At 52.5% G+C, this 16,073-nt stretch overlaps 5 protein-coding genes across 5 annotated transcripts; 2 read left to right on the forward strand and 3 right to left on the reverse strand.

The window, feature by feature from the left end:
• Positions 1 to 21: 21 nt before the first annotated feature.
• On the reverse strand, positions 22 to 2,096 carry N7462_000807 (GMC family oxidoreductase; the record flags this gene model as incomplete). The annotated part of the gene is made up of 4 exons (XM_057072533.1): positions 22 to 65; positions 124 to 622; positions 680 to 1,337; positions 1,696 to 2,096. 4 exons carry the CDS (start codon positions 2,094 to 2,096, stop codon positions 22 to 24), a joined length of 1,602 nt encoding a protein of 533 aa, XP_056939063.1.
• Positions 2,097 to 4,492: 2,396 nt separating this feature from the next.
• N7462_000808 (uncharacterized protein) lies at positions 4,493 to 6,318 on the forward strand (the record flags this gene model as incomplete). The annotated part of the gene is made up of 4 exons (XM_057072534.1): positions 4,493 to 4,831; positions 4,880 to 4,926; positions 4,992 to 6,090; positions 6,148 to 6,318. 4 exons carry the CDS (start codon positions 4,493 to 4,495, stop codon positions 6,316 to 6,318), a joined length of 1,656 nt encoding a protein of 551 aa, XP_056939064.1.
• Positions 6,319 to 8,258: 1,940 nt separating this feature from the next.
• N7462_000809 (uncharacterized protein) lies at positions 8,259 to 10,031 on the forward strand (the record flags this gene model as incomplete). Its single annotated transcript, XM_057072535.1, has 4 exons — positions 8,259 to 8,364; positions 8,447 to 9,022; positions 9,108 to 9,610; positions 9,669 to 10,031. The coding sequence occupies 4 exons, from the start codon at positions 8,259 to 8,261 to the stop codon at positions 10,029 to 10,031; spliced, it is 1,548 nt and encodes a 515-aa protein (XP_056939065.1).
• A 376-nt stretch (positions 10,032 to 10,407) lies between these two features.
• N7462_000810 (C-3 sterol dehydrogenase/C-4 decarboxylase) lies at positions 10,408 to 11,740 on the reverse strand (the record flags this gene model as incomplete). Its single annotated transcript, XM_057072536.1, has 2 exons — positions 10,408 to 11,070; positions 11,165 to 11,740. 2 exons carry the CDS (start codon positions 11,738 to 11,740, stop codon positions 10,408 to 10,410), a joined length of 1,239 nt encoding a protein of 412 aa, XP_056939066.1.
• A 592-nt stretch (positions 11,741 to 12,332) lies between these two features.
• N7462_000811 (ubiquitin-conjugating enzyme E2) lies at positions 12,333 to 14,860 on the reverse strand (the record flags this gene model as incomplete). The annotated part of the gene is made up of 7 exons (XM_057072537.1): positions 12,333 to 13,223; positions 13,345 to 13,504; positions 13,662 to 13,762; positions 13,811 to 14,007; positions 14,090 to 14,123; positions 14,198 to 14,474; positions 14,799 to 14,860. 7 exons carry the CDS (start codon positions 14,858 to 14,860, stop codon positions 12,333 to 12,335), a joined length of 1,722 nt encoding a protein of 573 aa, XP_056939067.1.
• Positions 14,861 to 16,073: the final 1,213 nt, after the last annotated feature.

Raw genomic sequence — 16,073 nt, forward strand, 5'->3', positions numbered from 1 at the left:
TATTCAACCGATTCCTCTGTATCAGGCATCAAGAATATCAGCGGCAATCTTCTCGGCCAGCATATCTAAAAACCGTTAGACCTTTTCGATATAAGAATCGGGAACAAGCTGGGAGGAACTCACAAACTACTGATTGGGGATGGCCGGGCGGAAGAAGTGGGAACGCACTGGCATCCACAACTCGCAACCCAGTTACTCCGAAGAGTCTTGCTCGATTGTCAACGACGGCCATCCTGTCGCCTCGAGTGCCCATCTTGCATGTACAGGAGGCATGGTAGATAGTCATCATCGTATTTTTGATTACGTTCAAGATTTCTTCGTCCGTCTGATATCCGACGCCAGGGAAATACTCCGGGCCAATAAGTATCGGTTCCATCGCCTGAGTGCTAAAAGTATCTCGTATCCGCCTGTATGCTGCGACAGCCACTTTCTGATCTGTTTCAGTATTTAGCCAATTTGGATTGATAACGGGCGGATCTGCCATATGTGCCGATTGAATCGTCACATTCCCGCGAGAGGTGGGTGCGACTATGCTGGCAATGATGGAAGCATATTTGCCAACTGACGGCTGTTGTGCGAAAGGGTTTGAAAAGTTCCCAACAAATGCTGATCCTGCGAGATACTGATAGCGATAGAAGGCTTAGTTTTTATAGGATCAAAGCAACAGAATGCATATTACCTCGACTTCGGGCCAATATCTGGGGAACCATGAAAGTTGAGATTCGTCTTGTGCTGAGAAGTTTGATCGATAGTCACCGGGGAGTTTTTCGAAAGCGAGATAGTCAGTGGATGGATTTGTCAACATTCCATCTCGATACATCATATAAGCGAATACTTGACTAGCCAGAAATATTGGGTCCTGAGCCATATGAGTAAATGTATCCACTGATACTTCGTACGAGGGACCGAAGAAAACATGGTCCCACATGTTCTGGCCCACCCCAGGAAGAGTCACAATGGGCTTAATAGCAAACTTGTGCAAAACATCAGCGGGTCCAATCCCCGAGACCATCAGTAATTGTGGGGATTGAAAGGCGCCCGCAGACACGATAACCTCACGTCCTGCAGTCAAGGTGAATTCCTGCGTCTGTTGTTGAACCTTGATTCCTGTTGCGCGATTGCCAAGGTCAAAGAGAATCTTCGTCGCTAGTGTACCTTGGTAGATCATCAAAGAGTCCAAATTATGAGGAGGTTGTAGAAATGCGGACTCTGAGCTGCTCCTCGATTCATCTGCGGGGCGAATCGACATGGTACAGAACTGATGTCCCATAATGGAGCCGCCATTAAAGTCTTGCACTTCTTCTATGCCGACGGCAGTTAGGGCCCGACGCACCCAGCTGGAAAAGGGCATTGCATAGCGTGGATAGGAGACATGAAGGGGCTGGCCTTCTTTGTCATAGAATGAATCATTGTACGGTGTTATGACATCCCTGAAACCTGGCCCGGGGGTGTAAAATAGACCGTCTTCTTGAAGAAGGGAAGAGTTTCATGGAAATCGTAACTGGGATCTTCGACGAGCTCTGCCCATCTTTTCATCGCATCTGCAGGTGGCCTACGTGACGAGATTAGTCCCAATGACTCAATATCGCCAAGACAGGATTTCTAGACCTTTGATAAATCATGAAATTGAGAGCCGATCTAGCAAACAAATCGTTAGCTTTCCAATCGCCCGACACAGAAGGAATGAGTACATACGATCCCCCGAGACATTTGCCGCGAGGGTAATGGATATCACGATGATTTGCTCCCGGTACCTCTCGAGCAACAAACTTCCAGTCTACCGAGGTTGCAGTATCTATGTTGGCCCCGATTCCCACTGTCGCAGCGCCCGGGATTTGCGAGATTGGATTGGCGGACTCGTAGTAACCCCCAGCCTCCACCAAGGCGACTTGAAACCCTGCTTGGGCCAGGCGAGCCGCAATCGTCATTCCAGCTGTACCCGCGCCCACCACGACATAGTCGTAGTTCGCATCGGCTGACTTGTGTGGCCAGGTGAAGGCATTGCTGAAAAGAAACTGAATTGGCCATTGCGCTAAGGTGGAAAGCGCTGGGAACAATGGTGCCGCAAGTAGCCGTGAAACTGTAGACAGCAACATTGGGGGCTACTGGCACATAAACGATGAATGCTGTCTCAAAATTCAAAACACCGTGAAGAAGGCAAAGCTGGCCATCAAATTCCCGCCTGTTCTTCTTTATTCTATGCGGCAGGCACGTTGGCCATGTTTTCACAGATTGGCATAACGCAGGACAACGGCAAGAGCCACTAGAACATGGCAGGCTCGTATTCAGCGGGACATCTTGATAGAATCTAAATTATCTCTAACACCATCTGTTCATCTTCCAGGCCTGGCCCCTCTAACCAGTATGCCTCAAACAGTCGTTTTTTCTTGAAATTCTCTATCGTCTGGTTCTCAAGACAGGATCCTCTGTATAAGATCAATCGGTCTCCACCGCTAAACCTTCACTCGACTTCTCTCTTCGACCGTTCAACACTGAATGATATCCCTTTTGCCATGTGTCATCGCCCCGAATCATTGCTTTTTTAATTTATCCTCAATTCTGACTATGGGCCCGATACCTTAGAAAGTGATGAGTCTGCCACTTTGGCGAAGGAACTCCAGTGGTGCGGAGTTGGAGAGTGTTGAAAGAGACATTGGCACGTATGTTGAGATGTGGAGTATGACCAACATGCTGGCCATCAAATCGCCAATCTTGCAACTTCGCAGGAGATTGCAACCAATTTAATCTGTTTGGCGCCTTCATATCTATTCGGAAGTGTAGACAAGTCTATTCTCTCATGCCCAGTGAGGATCTGGCTTATGATGTGGGATTACTTGAAATCACTGAAGCTCTTTCTCACGTACATGTGAAAACCAGCAATTTGCTCAAGGGTTAGAGGACTGAAAAGTCGCCCTGAGAGTTTCGCAGTCGAGCGGAGTTGGTCGAAAGCACCTAGATTCTTCCACCGTGTTGCAACCTAACACGACAAGGTTCTTGGAAAAGTCCTAAAGAAGATGGCGTCATGAGCCCCCCCTCCTCTCGACATTGTTTAAGGAGCCATGGCCATAGCTGCGTGAAACCTCATATCCAGTCATACGTACTTTTGATCTTCCGCTTTCCCCACGTCTACCCTAGCTCGCCTAAAGTATGACTTGATAACCTAAAGCCAGATTCCTATTTAAAGACTCATGCATTCCATTTATGATATCACTTATTGCTTACTTATTGCTTATACCATGCCGAAGCTATCATTCAAGGGTACCTGCGGTAGAGAGACTCGGGGGTATGAGTTTGGTTCGATCACAAGATTCGCGTGTCATCTTACCCTAGGGAAAGTGACTCCACCACTCCCGGCGCGATTGAAACTGGAGCAACCATTAATTCATCAGTTGTCATCTGCCTAAGAGCGAGAGTCTTCACTTTCCTCCTGATGTTGGGCTGACAGGGGTAGAAGGGCCTTGTGTGGGGCATTTAGCAGCTTAGACGCGCTAGCTGCGATCAAGCAAATCTAGACGCATGTGAAGAATGATCTGCTGTTCGTACTCATCACTCATCCCTTCAGGTACAGACAAGCCCGAACTTAACACCTGTCCGACATCTGTCACACCTGGTATTTCAGTCTGGACAGAAGTTTTGTGGCCAACCGGGAAGATCGGCGCCAGGATTCGACGACGCGCGGTGGTGAAAAGGCACTTTTGCCCGTTACCACCGCGGCTTCTTCATGCCAGAGTTGAGGTCTCCAACTTTAGGACGAAAGATCTCAATATATCGTTCATACTTGATTTTGGAAAATCATACAAATTGGCCTATCGTGCCACCGGCGATCTCCGGCCGGGAATCCCACGTGAGACTAACCATGCAACATACGGAATACCGAGGGCGAGCATGCGCGACCATGGTCGGGCGATTGCACCCGAGAAGAACCACTTATACTTTCAAGGCGCCGAACGGGGCGTATTGCAGCCAGTGAGGCTGACACTTGAAACCTACTCAAATTGAATGGTCGACGCTATTAGGAAGGTGTTGCCCGCCCGATAACATTCACCAATGGCAGCGATCCCGAGATCTCAAGCTTTTCTCCGGGGACTCCACTCATGGACGGTGAAGCCATGTATACCCATGTTTAGCCCTGTTTAGCCCACGTTCCGCCATGTGGGCGACTGACCCGGTGCCTTCGTCGGCCGTCTTAGCGAGCCACTGGCCTCCAAGGTCACCAATGAAATCCCCGGTCCGAACTATCGCACACCCCCTGAACCTGGTCTTGACAGCCGATACGGGTGGATATCAGGATGTGCCCCACGGACGCCATCGTAAGCCTGCCCTCGTATTATTGGCTTTCTGAAGGGCTTTCTGGGCTGGCGCGATTGTTTTTTTTTTTTGGCGCGATAGCATTTTTGCTTTTTCCTCTTTTTCCCTTTGTCTTGCTTTTATACTCGGGACTCGACATTTTTTGCACACGCGACAGTATACAGCGGTATACTAACTCCCAACGATGGCGGATATCAACCCTACAGAAGTGACGGGTGAGACGAAACTCCGTCAGCGTCACCATGACAGCCGACAAATCGACATTCGGGGCCCCGATGGCCAGCACAGGCGAGTGGCGCTCGCCGATTTGACCCAGGACGACTCCGAATTGGCAACCAAGTTCGGTTATAACCCGGTGTTCAAGCGCGAGTTTGGGTATTTGGCGACCTTTTCGTTCGCGGTCAGCATTAGCGGTCTCTTCTCCACCGTCATGACGACCCTTTCCTATCCGTTGTATGCAGGTGGCAGTAGTGCGGTCGTCTGGTGTTGGTTTGTCTCTGGTGCTGGCTGCATGTGCATTGCGGTAGGTAATTGGCTCCTCACAGTTGGATATATTGGCTGACCCATCTAGTGCTCGGTAGCTGAATTGGTCTCTGCATATCCAACGTCTGGAGGACTGTAAGTAGAAGAACAGAACTCGATAGCCCTATTTCCTTGAGATCTCGGTCCTAATCCACTCGCAGATACTTCACCATATCGCGCTTGGCCCCTCAGAGTTGGGTTCCCTCGATCAGTTGGGTGACGGGCTGGCTCAACCTCTTGGGTCAAGTCGCCGGTGTCGCCTCTTCGGAATATGGCGCCGCGCAGATGCTTCTAGCGGCGGTATCCATGAGTCGCGACTTTGACTACACCATCACCACCAACACCACTGTCGGCGTCATGGCGGCACTCACCGTCATCACCGGCGTGGTCAATTCACTGTCCACGTATTGGATGGAGAAGATGACCAAGTTCTATGTGATCTTCCATGTCTGTGTGCTGGTGGCGTGCTGCATCGCCCTCTTGGTGTTGACGGAGAACAAAAATGATGCGAAATACGTCTTTACACATACCGAAGCGGAAACTGGCTGGACACCAGTTGGATTTAGCTGGCTTTTTGGTTTCTTGTCTGTCAGTTGGACCATGACGGATTATGATGCGACCGCTCATATCACCGAGGAGATCAGCAACCCGGAGCTCAAGGCTCCCTGGGCGATCTCATCGGCGATGCTTTTCACGTATGTGGCCGGGTTTCTCTTCAATATCGTACTCTGCTTCTGCATGGGCGACCCGGATAGCATTCTCAGCTCGCCGATGCAACAGCCTGTGGCCCAGCTCTTCTACAACAGTCTCGGAAAGGGCGGCGGGATGTTCTTCACGATTGCCGCACTGATAATTATCAAGTTCGTCACATTCACTGCGATGCAGGCTCTTGGACGCACCGTTTTCGCCTTCTCTCGCGATCGCATGATGCCCTTCTCCAATGTATGGATCAAAGTGGCCAAGTGGACTGGCACTCCTCTCTATGCGGTCTGGATCTCCGTTTTCTTTTGCATTGCGATCAACCTCATTGGTCTGGGCTCGTACATTGCTATCTCCGGTGTCTTCACGGTCTGTGCCATTGCTCTGGATTGGAGCTACTGTATCCCCGTGATGTGCAAGCTTCTCTTTGGAAAGTTCCAACCTGGCCCTTGGCATATGGGTCCTTTCAGTACGATCGTCAATATCTGGGCGTGCCTGTGGACTTTGTTCGTCAGCGTCATTTTCGTTCTTCCAACCGCCATGCCTGTCTCTGCCGATACTGTAAGTTCCCAGTCGCAAAATACCGGTATTGGTTTTCTAATGCTCCCCTTTTTCCAGATGAACTACGCCTGTGTTTATCTCGCGGCGGTCCTGCTATTTGCCATGATCTATTGGTATATCCGCGGCCGAAAGGTCTACACTGGCCCGGTTACGGAGGCCGTTGCCGACGATCTCTCTGAAAGCGAACTCGTCGCTACGGAAAAGACTGACAAGGGGCCAACCGCCTAGGCATAAACACAAAACCCACACAGCCCTTGCGCGAACATTTAAAATGCGACTGCCCACCTTCGATACCGATATTGCCCGAATTGGACCCATTGCGACACTTGCCCTTCTAATTATCATCATTACCTCAGCCCTTGCGACATCGCCCTAAACATACCGGACAACTATTGCAGACCTGCCTTTATAATGGACTTCCAAATTCTCCCCCCAGACGGCTCGTCCTTCGAATATAACAGCCCCCAATCTCACCTGGCCTTGTATCTCTGACAACTGCGGCAACTCAACATCGAAAGCGACCTCCCCTAGCGACAATGTCTTGGACCAATGCAGCAGACAACTCAGAATATAGGAATATGAATGAGTAATATCATACCAGGTACCAGGATAATATTCAGTGACTATATGCATCACTCAGATCTGTAAATAGCTGACCAAAGACAGTTCTACATATATCTACTAGCTTCAATGCTTGTCCCTAGGCGCCATTACTTCCATTCCTGTGTATCACACACTTATCCTACCAACGGCGTGGGGTGTTCTGTAAAAGAGTAAGACTTCGTGTCTCGCCGCGGCTTGACTCTAAGAAAATATTCCATGAGCCCCGTCTTCATACGCCGGTATACTCCCTATATTCACCGCACATTGCTTCGACTCCGAGGAGCCTATTTGAACATCTATCAACCCATTTTGGCTCGGACCAACTAGCATCAATTCTCAAATACCGACAGCGCCTAGTCGACAACTCCAATCCCATGCAACAAAAAAACTCTAAATACGCTCCGCGATCTGGAGAAGTTCCTTGTCTGATGATTAATGCAAGGAATATTTCCAAGCTTTCCGACTTCTCGGTGTATCATTTGTATATCTTTCGTTCCCAGAGGACCGATGCGAAGAGCTGATCCGATGCTTTTTAATCCTACCTGCAGCGACGCATTTGACAGTAGTAGAGTCACGGATAACAGTAAATGCTCAGCACTTCATGAGAATCTGGGGGGAAGGCGGACCCCTGCACTGGGGAACCGATGCCGCCTGATTGCGGGGAAGCTGATCCATCCAGGGAGTCTAGGATCCCGCCTGCATTGCAATGGCGCTGCTAGTTGTCCATGTGGTTGGCCAAGCCCGAGATGCTGGTGGCTCGAAGGACGATCTAGTCATTTGAGAGCTTTCACCATGCTGAGTCGGGGGCCCCATGGCTTGTAGCAGGGGGTTAGCAGCAGGCAATGTAGGTGGCCCTTCCACCGTAAGGCTATTCAGCGCATGACTTTGAGGTAGTCCCCGGGCAGTCTAATATGTTGTCTCCATCAATACATCAGGGCGAGCAGCAGATCGGCCAGCAGATCTCATTCCCTCATTCAACGGATTACCCTTGTGTTGTGGAGCAACAAACTGAAACACCGGGATTGTTAATATGAGATCCGGCGCTGCTCGGGGCGATCGACGCGACCAGCCGAATCATTAAGAGAAGTGCTGAGGTCATCTGGGGTGGGGCCGGGGCAAAATGCGGAGAAGCTACCGCTCCACTCGTAGATGTCATGGACTCCTGAATCAGCTCCCGAGTTTTATGAAGAGAGTCGGTTTCATGGACAGGTCAACAAAAAGGCGAGGTTGGGATAGAGGGTTGAGGTCGAGCCGATAGCCGATGTGATATCAAGGGTCTCAGGGTCCGGTGGCCTGAAGAAAAGCGCCTATTCGCCGGGTTGAGCCCAAGAGATGGCGTGCGATGGCGACATCCGCGGGCGACGCTTGCGTGCGACCAACTTTAACTCGCAGCCATGTGGTCGAGTCGCATCGTTCTCTATAGTGCTCGGATCACTATGTAGTTCGGCCCCTACGGTGTTTCCCTTTTAAAGAGAAGAAACGAGCATCCCCTCTTCGTTCCATTCTCTTCTCCTCTCCCCCGTTCTGAGCTGAAAGCTGCCGGCAGCTGGGCACCGTACATCACTATGGCGCGGCTGAATGGAACTAAACTTGGCGCGTTTCGTGCCTACTTCTTTGGCTTCTTCGTCTGCACGGCCGGCTTCTTGTTTGGCTATGACACTGGAATTGTTGGTAGGTCGCGACTTTATATGGCGTTATAGGGCTGCATTGTCGACCTAATTGACAAGGCTGACACCCATCCTGTTCCCACCAGGCGGCATTCTGACCTTCAAGTCCTACGAAATTGACTTTGGATACACCGACAAAACGACCGTGAGCGCAGTCATGGTCAGTTTGCAGAACGTCGGCGCGTTCTTGTCTGCCTTATGTGTGTTTCCCCTCTCGGAGCGCTTCGGGCGCAAGAAGACCATCCAGACCGCGATGTCGGTCTTCTGCCTAGGCGTCATCCTGCAGGTCGTCCCCTCGCACTCCCTGGTCTGCTTTTATATCGGCCGTTTTGTATCCGGCCTAGGTCTGGGCGCGGGTACGGCCGTCGTGCCGACGTACAATGCGGAGATGGCGCCCAAGGAGATTCGGGGCATGCTGGGCTCAGGCGTGCAGTGGCTCTTCGCATTGGGAGTCATGATTAGTTATTGGATCGACTATGCGGTCGAGCAGACCTTGCCTGTGTCGTCCAAGCAGTGGCAGATCCCGGTCGGCTTGCAGTTGGTGCCGGCATCGGTCCTAGCCCTAGGGCTGTTCACTCAGCCGGAGAGTGTTCGGTGGTTGGCTAAGAAGGAGCGCTATGAGGAAGCATGGAAAAGCCTGGCATGGATGCGTGCCAGTGAAGGTAAGACAATCGAATACATGGACCTTGAATATAGAATATCATGTCGATCGGTCTGCTTATCATATTATTTGTTGGTTCTTCACAGGCCCCGAGGTCCGCGCCGAATTCAATGAAATCAAGGTCGGCCTGGCCGAGGAGTTGCGGGCCACGGATGGCGTGAAGAAGCGCGAACTTCTTGAGCCCGCCAACCGGTATCGCCTCTTGCTCGGCATTTTTATCTTCTGTGGCCAGCAGTGCACGGGTATGACGGCGCTGGCATACTTTGGACCGCAATTCTTCAAGCTGCTAGTCGGCAATGATAGCAGCCGCTCGCTGCTCATCACTGGTTTATTTGGTGCCGAGAAGTTCGTCACCGTCGGCATCTATATCCTGTTCTTCTCTGAGAAATGGGGTCGCAAGCCAACCCTCTGGATCTCCGCCCTGCTGATGGCGGTCTGCTTCGTTATCGTCACGGTCGTCAACAACACCACCCCCAAGCCGCAGCAAGAAGTGACATCGTCGGGTATTGCAACCGTTGCCATGATCTTCCTCACCAACTCCATATATCAGTTTAGCTGGGGCCCGTTGCCGTGGCCATATACAACGGAGGTGAGTCCCTGCCCCGGACTACACCGTCGGAATCGGTTCCCCTCTAACATCCATCTAGATCTTCCCAACCCGTATCCGCGAGATTGGGTCCTCCGTCTCGGTCTCAACCCAATGGCTCTTCAACTTCCTCTTCTCCCTAGTAACTCCTTACATGCAGAGCGCGTGGGGCAGTTACACGTTCCTATTCTATGCTGCACTAGACGTCATCATGGCGATCTTGGTCTGGTTCTTCGTCAAAGAGACTAAAGGCAAGAGTCTGGAGGAGATGGAGACCATCTTTAACAGCAAAGCTGCGTTTGATGTTGAGATTGCGAGGCACGATGGTGAAGAGGTGCTCGATAATGTATCGGCGTTGGAGGTGCACAATAAGGATGCCGACTCCTCCGACAAGATCGACAAAGTCGATCAGGACCGGACCTGATGAGCGTTGTAGCGCTATTTTTCCTCTTTTTTCCCCCTTTTCTCTTTCTACCCTGTCGTCCTCTCCTATATACCTCGCTGTTGGTGGCCTATAACTTGGCCTATTTCCGTTGCCTTCAAAATGGGCTGTGGGATTAGCTCCGAATAACCCGATCTTCCTAGTTTAAATTCAAGGAACCCCTTTCAATCAGTAGCGACAAGAATCTGTTTGGTTGTAGAACGGCGATCCGAGATGGACTGCGGATCTTCAGTTGTTTTGTCTAGAATGCGGGTGTATCGGTTTGCATAGCTCAAGGATGCCTTCACCCTTTTCCTATTATTACAGTATGAACAAAAAAATTTCCTTTCTCACATAACCAAGCCCCTTCAGCACCTCTTTATAACGCTTTCTTGCCCTCCGCCTGGCGCTTCGACTCAACCACGTAGCCAACGGCACGGGCGATGCCCTCATCCACAGGCACGACCGGAGAATACGCCAGACGGAACTTCGCCTTCTCAATGGAGTAGTAGCGAGTCATGCAGGAATAGCGCACCATCCGGCGCGTCAGGCGCGGGGTTTTGCCGAACAGGCCCAGCACCGTCTCGGCCAGCCCGCCAATGGAGCCGAGCAGACCCTCCGGCAGCGCCCAGACATCCTGCGGCTCGACGACACGGTCAATCAGCGCCCACATGGCCCGCGTCGCATCCCAGAAGTAAATGGGTGAATCATTGGTGATGTTGAACGCCTCGCCGTCCACCCGCTCATGCTCCAGGGGCCCGCCCTGGCCGGACTCGTAGCGGTCGTAGGTCGCCAGCAGGCGCGCGCCCGCCAGCATGTGCGAGTATGCGATGTTGCCAACGTAGGTGAAGTCGAAAAGGTTGTCATTGTCGCCCAATTGCATCTTCAGGACGGTCGACGAGGCCTGCGAGCCGTGCTCCAGGATCTTGTGGGTCACGGTAGTGTCCTTCTCGCCATAGATGCCAGCCGGGCGAATAGCGCAGGTGACCATGCCAGTCGGAGACTGACGGTTGTACTTGAGGACGATTTCTTCGGCGTCGGCCTACACGAGCGCAGCAAGAAAACATCTGGTTAGCGGAATCCCTTGGCCTTTTTTGACTCGTGACGAGCCATTGATCAGGGTATAGACGACTCACCTTGGTCTCGGAGTAATATTCCTGCTGCAGCTTACCGCGGATGTAGGGCCACTCCTCGTTCACGTTCTTCAAATCACTCTGGGTATCGTGCACCACAGAGCTGGAACTGGTGTAGACGAATGCCTTGCACTTGCCACCCCAGTCACCGTGCTCGCCGCCAGCGACCTGCAACAGGGTGCGAGTTCCCTCAACGTTCACCTTGTACAGCAGCGGCTTATTTCCATCAAGCACAGATGGGGTGGCAGTGTGAATGATGAGATCGGGCTTGACCGCGCGGAAGACCTCCAGCATCGACTCGACGGAAGTAATGTCGCCGTCATAGTAATTCACGCCGGGCAGACGGTTATGAGTGGTGCGCAGATCAACGACAGACACGGTGGCTTTGTACTCAGGGTATCGAGATCCCAGGGTCGGATACTCAAAGCGCGCATCGCCTTGAGGCTTCGGTAGTGCAACGCTGGGGTCGGACTCCGAGGGGAAATTCATCAGGTGATCAACAATGTGCCACCCCAGAAACCCGCAGCCTCCAACCACCAGCACATTGCCCAATTCGAGTGTGCGCCGCTTTGCAGACATTGTGGCGACTTTTTGGTGTTGGTGGTAGTATCGATTTGAGTCCGGATAGCGTGGAAAAGGGGACTTGGATGGAGCTGGGGAGGAGGCAATCTGGCACGTGCGATAAGATACCCCGATTCCCAGATTTGGCCTTATCGGGATTAAGCCTGAAACGTGACTTTCTATCAACACCTGCGCCAACTCCAATTTTTACTGTGCAAGGGAAACAAGGCGCCTCTACTCGTTCATTGCAAATCTAGAATTTCAGTAAATGTAAATACTCCGACCATGTGGGTAGACATTCGTTTCTCTTTTTTTGCATTCCTGCAAATTGTGCCGTCGCTGGGGCTCGATTACATAGGTCCTCTAAATTGCAGATAGTCACTTTCAGTCTGCGAAAATAGACATGGAACATTCAAGTTGAATTGATACTGTCTTCTGCATTATCCAATCCACGTCAAACGTTCTAGCTATTGCAAGTCCCCCGCATTGTCAGCTTCCAGTTCTAGGTGGTGCTAGGTTCACTTTCGCCTCATTATCACAGTAATCTGTCATGGCATCAACCGGTCAGCGCCGTACGGATCGAGATATATAGACCGGTATGTATATTGTCTTACTCCATCGTCTTCTCGACCGAGCGACGGAGCTTCCGGGCGTACAGCCGCTGCTCGTCCTTCGACCCCCAGCAGAGCTTGGTTGCTTCGGGGTTCACGGTCATGTAGGGATTGAATGGTGGCTGCTCCTCCTCCAAGGAGGTGATTATCCCATCGATATGGCGACTCATCTCCTCGGCACGCGCTGGGAGGTAGGCCAGCACGTTCTGAGTCGACACGCGCACATGATACAACGGGGTTTCAAGAAACACGCGCGGCTGCTGCACGGGGTGACGAGGGCTGATGTAAATCTTGACTTTCAAGATCCCGCCGTCGAATTGGGTCATGGGGCGACCTATGTACGTGAGTCGCCAAAGAAAGGGGTTCTCGTCAACCATCTTCACCTCTATTGTCCCTTCGCTGCGAACGGCTAGTGCGGCTGAGATCTGCTCTAGCTGGGCGCGCAGGCTAACCGCGATACCGGCATCGTCCTTGGCGGCCTGCAGACCCTCCATTGGCCATCGGTCGGTCTCCTCGATGATGAGCTTCTCGAGCACGTCAAGGCGGTCCTTGAGGGTGTGATAATCCCACTGGCCGCACATGTTATTGCCGCGACTCTCGAACGCCATTTGGGGGAATCGGCTCAAATGACGATCGCCCTCTTTCGTGATGCCCTCCTGGGTTGCGTCCTTGTATAGCTCCATATACCACAGTAAGCGCTGTTTGCAAAAGTCTTCGAATAGATCGACCTCTAGATTCGCTCTGCCAAGATGGTTCAGGATCATATTCTCAGATGATTCTTCGCGTGACTGTGACTCTGATCGAGAACTCGGCGGGTCTGCAACCGGCTCTATCCCAAAAGCCTTCTCCAGGGGTGCGATGATCGCAAGGCGCAAATTCTCGTGCCGGATCTGTATTTCAACAGGAAAATTAAACTCTTTTTTTCTCAAATTTCAGGGGGTGGACCTTCCTCCCAGCTCACTTTCTAGTCTCTCGGACCTTGATGATGGCTGTGGACAGGTGCTGGCTTACCTTGGAGCTGTAAATCTCTACGTCTTTTTCATTGGTGTCGTGTTCAAATCCAGGCTCCAGGAAGTAGGGCTTTGTGGCCAGGAGGCTTTGGATAGAAAGCAGCACAGATTCTAGCCCTTGTGCTGCTGACCATTCCTCTCCCCGCTCACCTGTCCAGGTGCTGTGAGATGTTAGGACCTAGCGCACTGGGCAAGGTGGACCCGCAATATCATGAAGAACTGACCCCAAGATCGAGCTATTGGAGGGTGGAGGGGAGTTTAGTGTTAGTCTTATGTTTCATGAACGTTGATCGGCGAGCAAGAGGGTGTATGGCTTACAGGCAGACCTTGCCATTTGCATACAAGTTTGGGCCGAATCGAGTGAGCCCTTTGTTGGTTGTTCGGAGGGAGACCTTGGGAGGTCTTGCTGGGTACTCTATCTGGTTGTGAGTCAATTCTCACTGGCGATGTAGAGCAGATGCACCTACCATGGGGAATGATGATGGAGAACTACCTCTCTCGCATGTGCCAGTTAGACGGGTTGGGTCCTTTTGCCCTGTTGCATCGAGAGCATCGTTCAGGGATCTCACCTGATAGAAGCCATATGCATACGGAGTGCCAGGGGGCCCGATGATGAGGGCGTTGATATCCCGAATGTTGCGTTCCTTGTAACTCACAGTGATCGCTAAGCGTCTAGTTAGTTCAGCCCGCTTCGACGAACTTGTTGAGCATTTCATTCCAGGCGCCAGCTTGGAAATGGAAATTACCTAGCTGGTCACTCCGTTCGAGCTGCTTCAGCTCCTGTTGCGCGGAGGGGGTTTTGTGGGTCAGCGGAATTGTTGAACTCTGGGGCAGGGGGATATCGCATCACTTACCCGAAGCACACGCAGGGAACCCCGGTCTGCCATGTTAGGAGGCCAGCGGGGCCCTCTTGATGGTTTACAAAGGTATTTCTCAGCGATCTCGATACGAAGAAAAAGGGGTGGTGACGAGAGGATGGACGACAGAGAGGGAGAGGCGGGGAAGGAGACAAAGGCAGCGGATCCATAGTTGAGCAGAAGCTTCAGGTAGGTAAACAGCCAGGTGAGGCTGCCTGCAGGCCGGAGGAGGCTGAAGCTGCCGTCGGGCGTGAAAGGCCTGTCGCGATGCTCGCTAGCGTCGCGTCCCAATCACCAATTATACAAGATACAATCCATAGTAAACAGACCATCTGGACCGAATGATGCGAGAATTGTGGTCAGTATCGCTGTACTGTGTTTCTTCTATAGCAGACACTGGCCAATGAATGCCGAATCACGAGGGTCAAGCTACTATATTTGGGGGGCCGCGGGCGCTTAAGCTCCGCCCTGGTTTTCCCCGAGCGTTTACAGTTTTGGGAATGGCACTTGCCGTCATGGTTTTGACAAGTGGGTTCGGGTGGCGTGAGTGGGCCATCTATGGACAATCCTCATAAGATCCCAGATTGAGATGCAGCACCCGGCGAATGTAGTGGTCATCGCAATATCACGCGCCTCCCGAGCCTGGATTGAGGCCTCCATTCTATGTTCGGCAGTGGCTGAAACCAGTGGGTGCACCTCAGAGAAAACCGACGCTATAAAAAGCCATCGCGGGGGGCTCGGTTGGGTTCCATGGGCGACGCCGAATGGTTCGGTGGGACTTGGATGATTTGGCTTCCAGGCACTGGCTCCAGCGCTGGCTGCCCAGTGGACGACCGTCAACGGCTCCCGAGTTGCTGATCATCCCCGAATCCTGCAGGCTTGGTCCCCCTGGAGGCCCTGGCAGCGGCCAGGAAGAATCGCACTGCTTTGAGTTGATCGCATTGCCGCCAAATTAAAGGATTGGAGCGGCAGGGGGAGCTTCTGTACCCCATCCCGCCTCCCCTGGCGTCCCCGACGGCGTTCACAGACGTCATATCGCTATTTATAACCATAGTTTATTCGTCCTGCCTGTCATCCTCGGACCCGGGATGCGCAGTAGATCAGGTGCAAACCAGGACCAGGACCACCTCAGGAAGATCCAGATGCCACAAAAGACCCCCCGAGCCATGGGTTGCAGCGCCATTCATCTTCTTCACTCAATGGGGATGACAGGAAGGGCACGATCCACGGCCACACCCGACGAAGAAACTAAAGACTAAACGGAACTAAACGATCGTCGGGGGCGGTGTGTCCCCACACGTGACCCAGGGACCAGCGAGGCAGTGACTTGCCCTGAGTACGAGGGCCCCATAGTGTGCCCAGGTACCGGGAGGGTCTCCTCGTTACCTCGTTACTTCGTTACCTCGTTAGGGGGGGGGGGGGCAACAAATGCCCGAACCTTCTCCATCTTCATTCCCCCAGCCCACTTCCTTCCCAACCCCCTCACCTTCTCATCCTCACCACCCCCTCCCCCGATCTTTCCTTTCCCTCTCGACGTACCTCTCTGTCGGTGCGCTCTTCCCCGTCCCTCGGGACATGCTCGTCCACCTGTGCGCCGGCTCACCACTCAAGCTGCCAGCCTCGACCCCCCGCGTCCGGCCCCGACGCAGACGCGCTTAACGAACCTCACAACTCACCGACCGCAATCCCTTCCTTACCGATCGCAACCTTCTCTATCGGTCGTTTTCGTGCCCCCCTCCTCACCCAACCGCTCTCCCAGACTGTCTATACCTCCCCCTTCCCGTCTGTTCGAAACTACATGGCGTAAAGGTGAGTGCAGCTGGCTCCCCCGGTGGAGGAGGCATCCCAACTCCTTCTCGGCCCCAAAAGAGCC

This window comes from Penicillium macrosclerotiorum (genome assembly GCF_028827735.1).
Source record: "Penicillium macrosclerotiorum strain IBT 26536 chromosome Unknown utg000001l_segment0_segment0, whole genome shotgun sequence".
Lineage (NCBI taxonomy): Eukaryota > Fungi > Ascomycota > Eurotiomycetes > Eurotiales > Aspergillaceae > Penicillium > Penicillium macrosclerotiorum.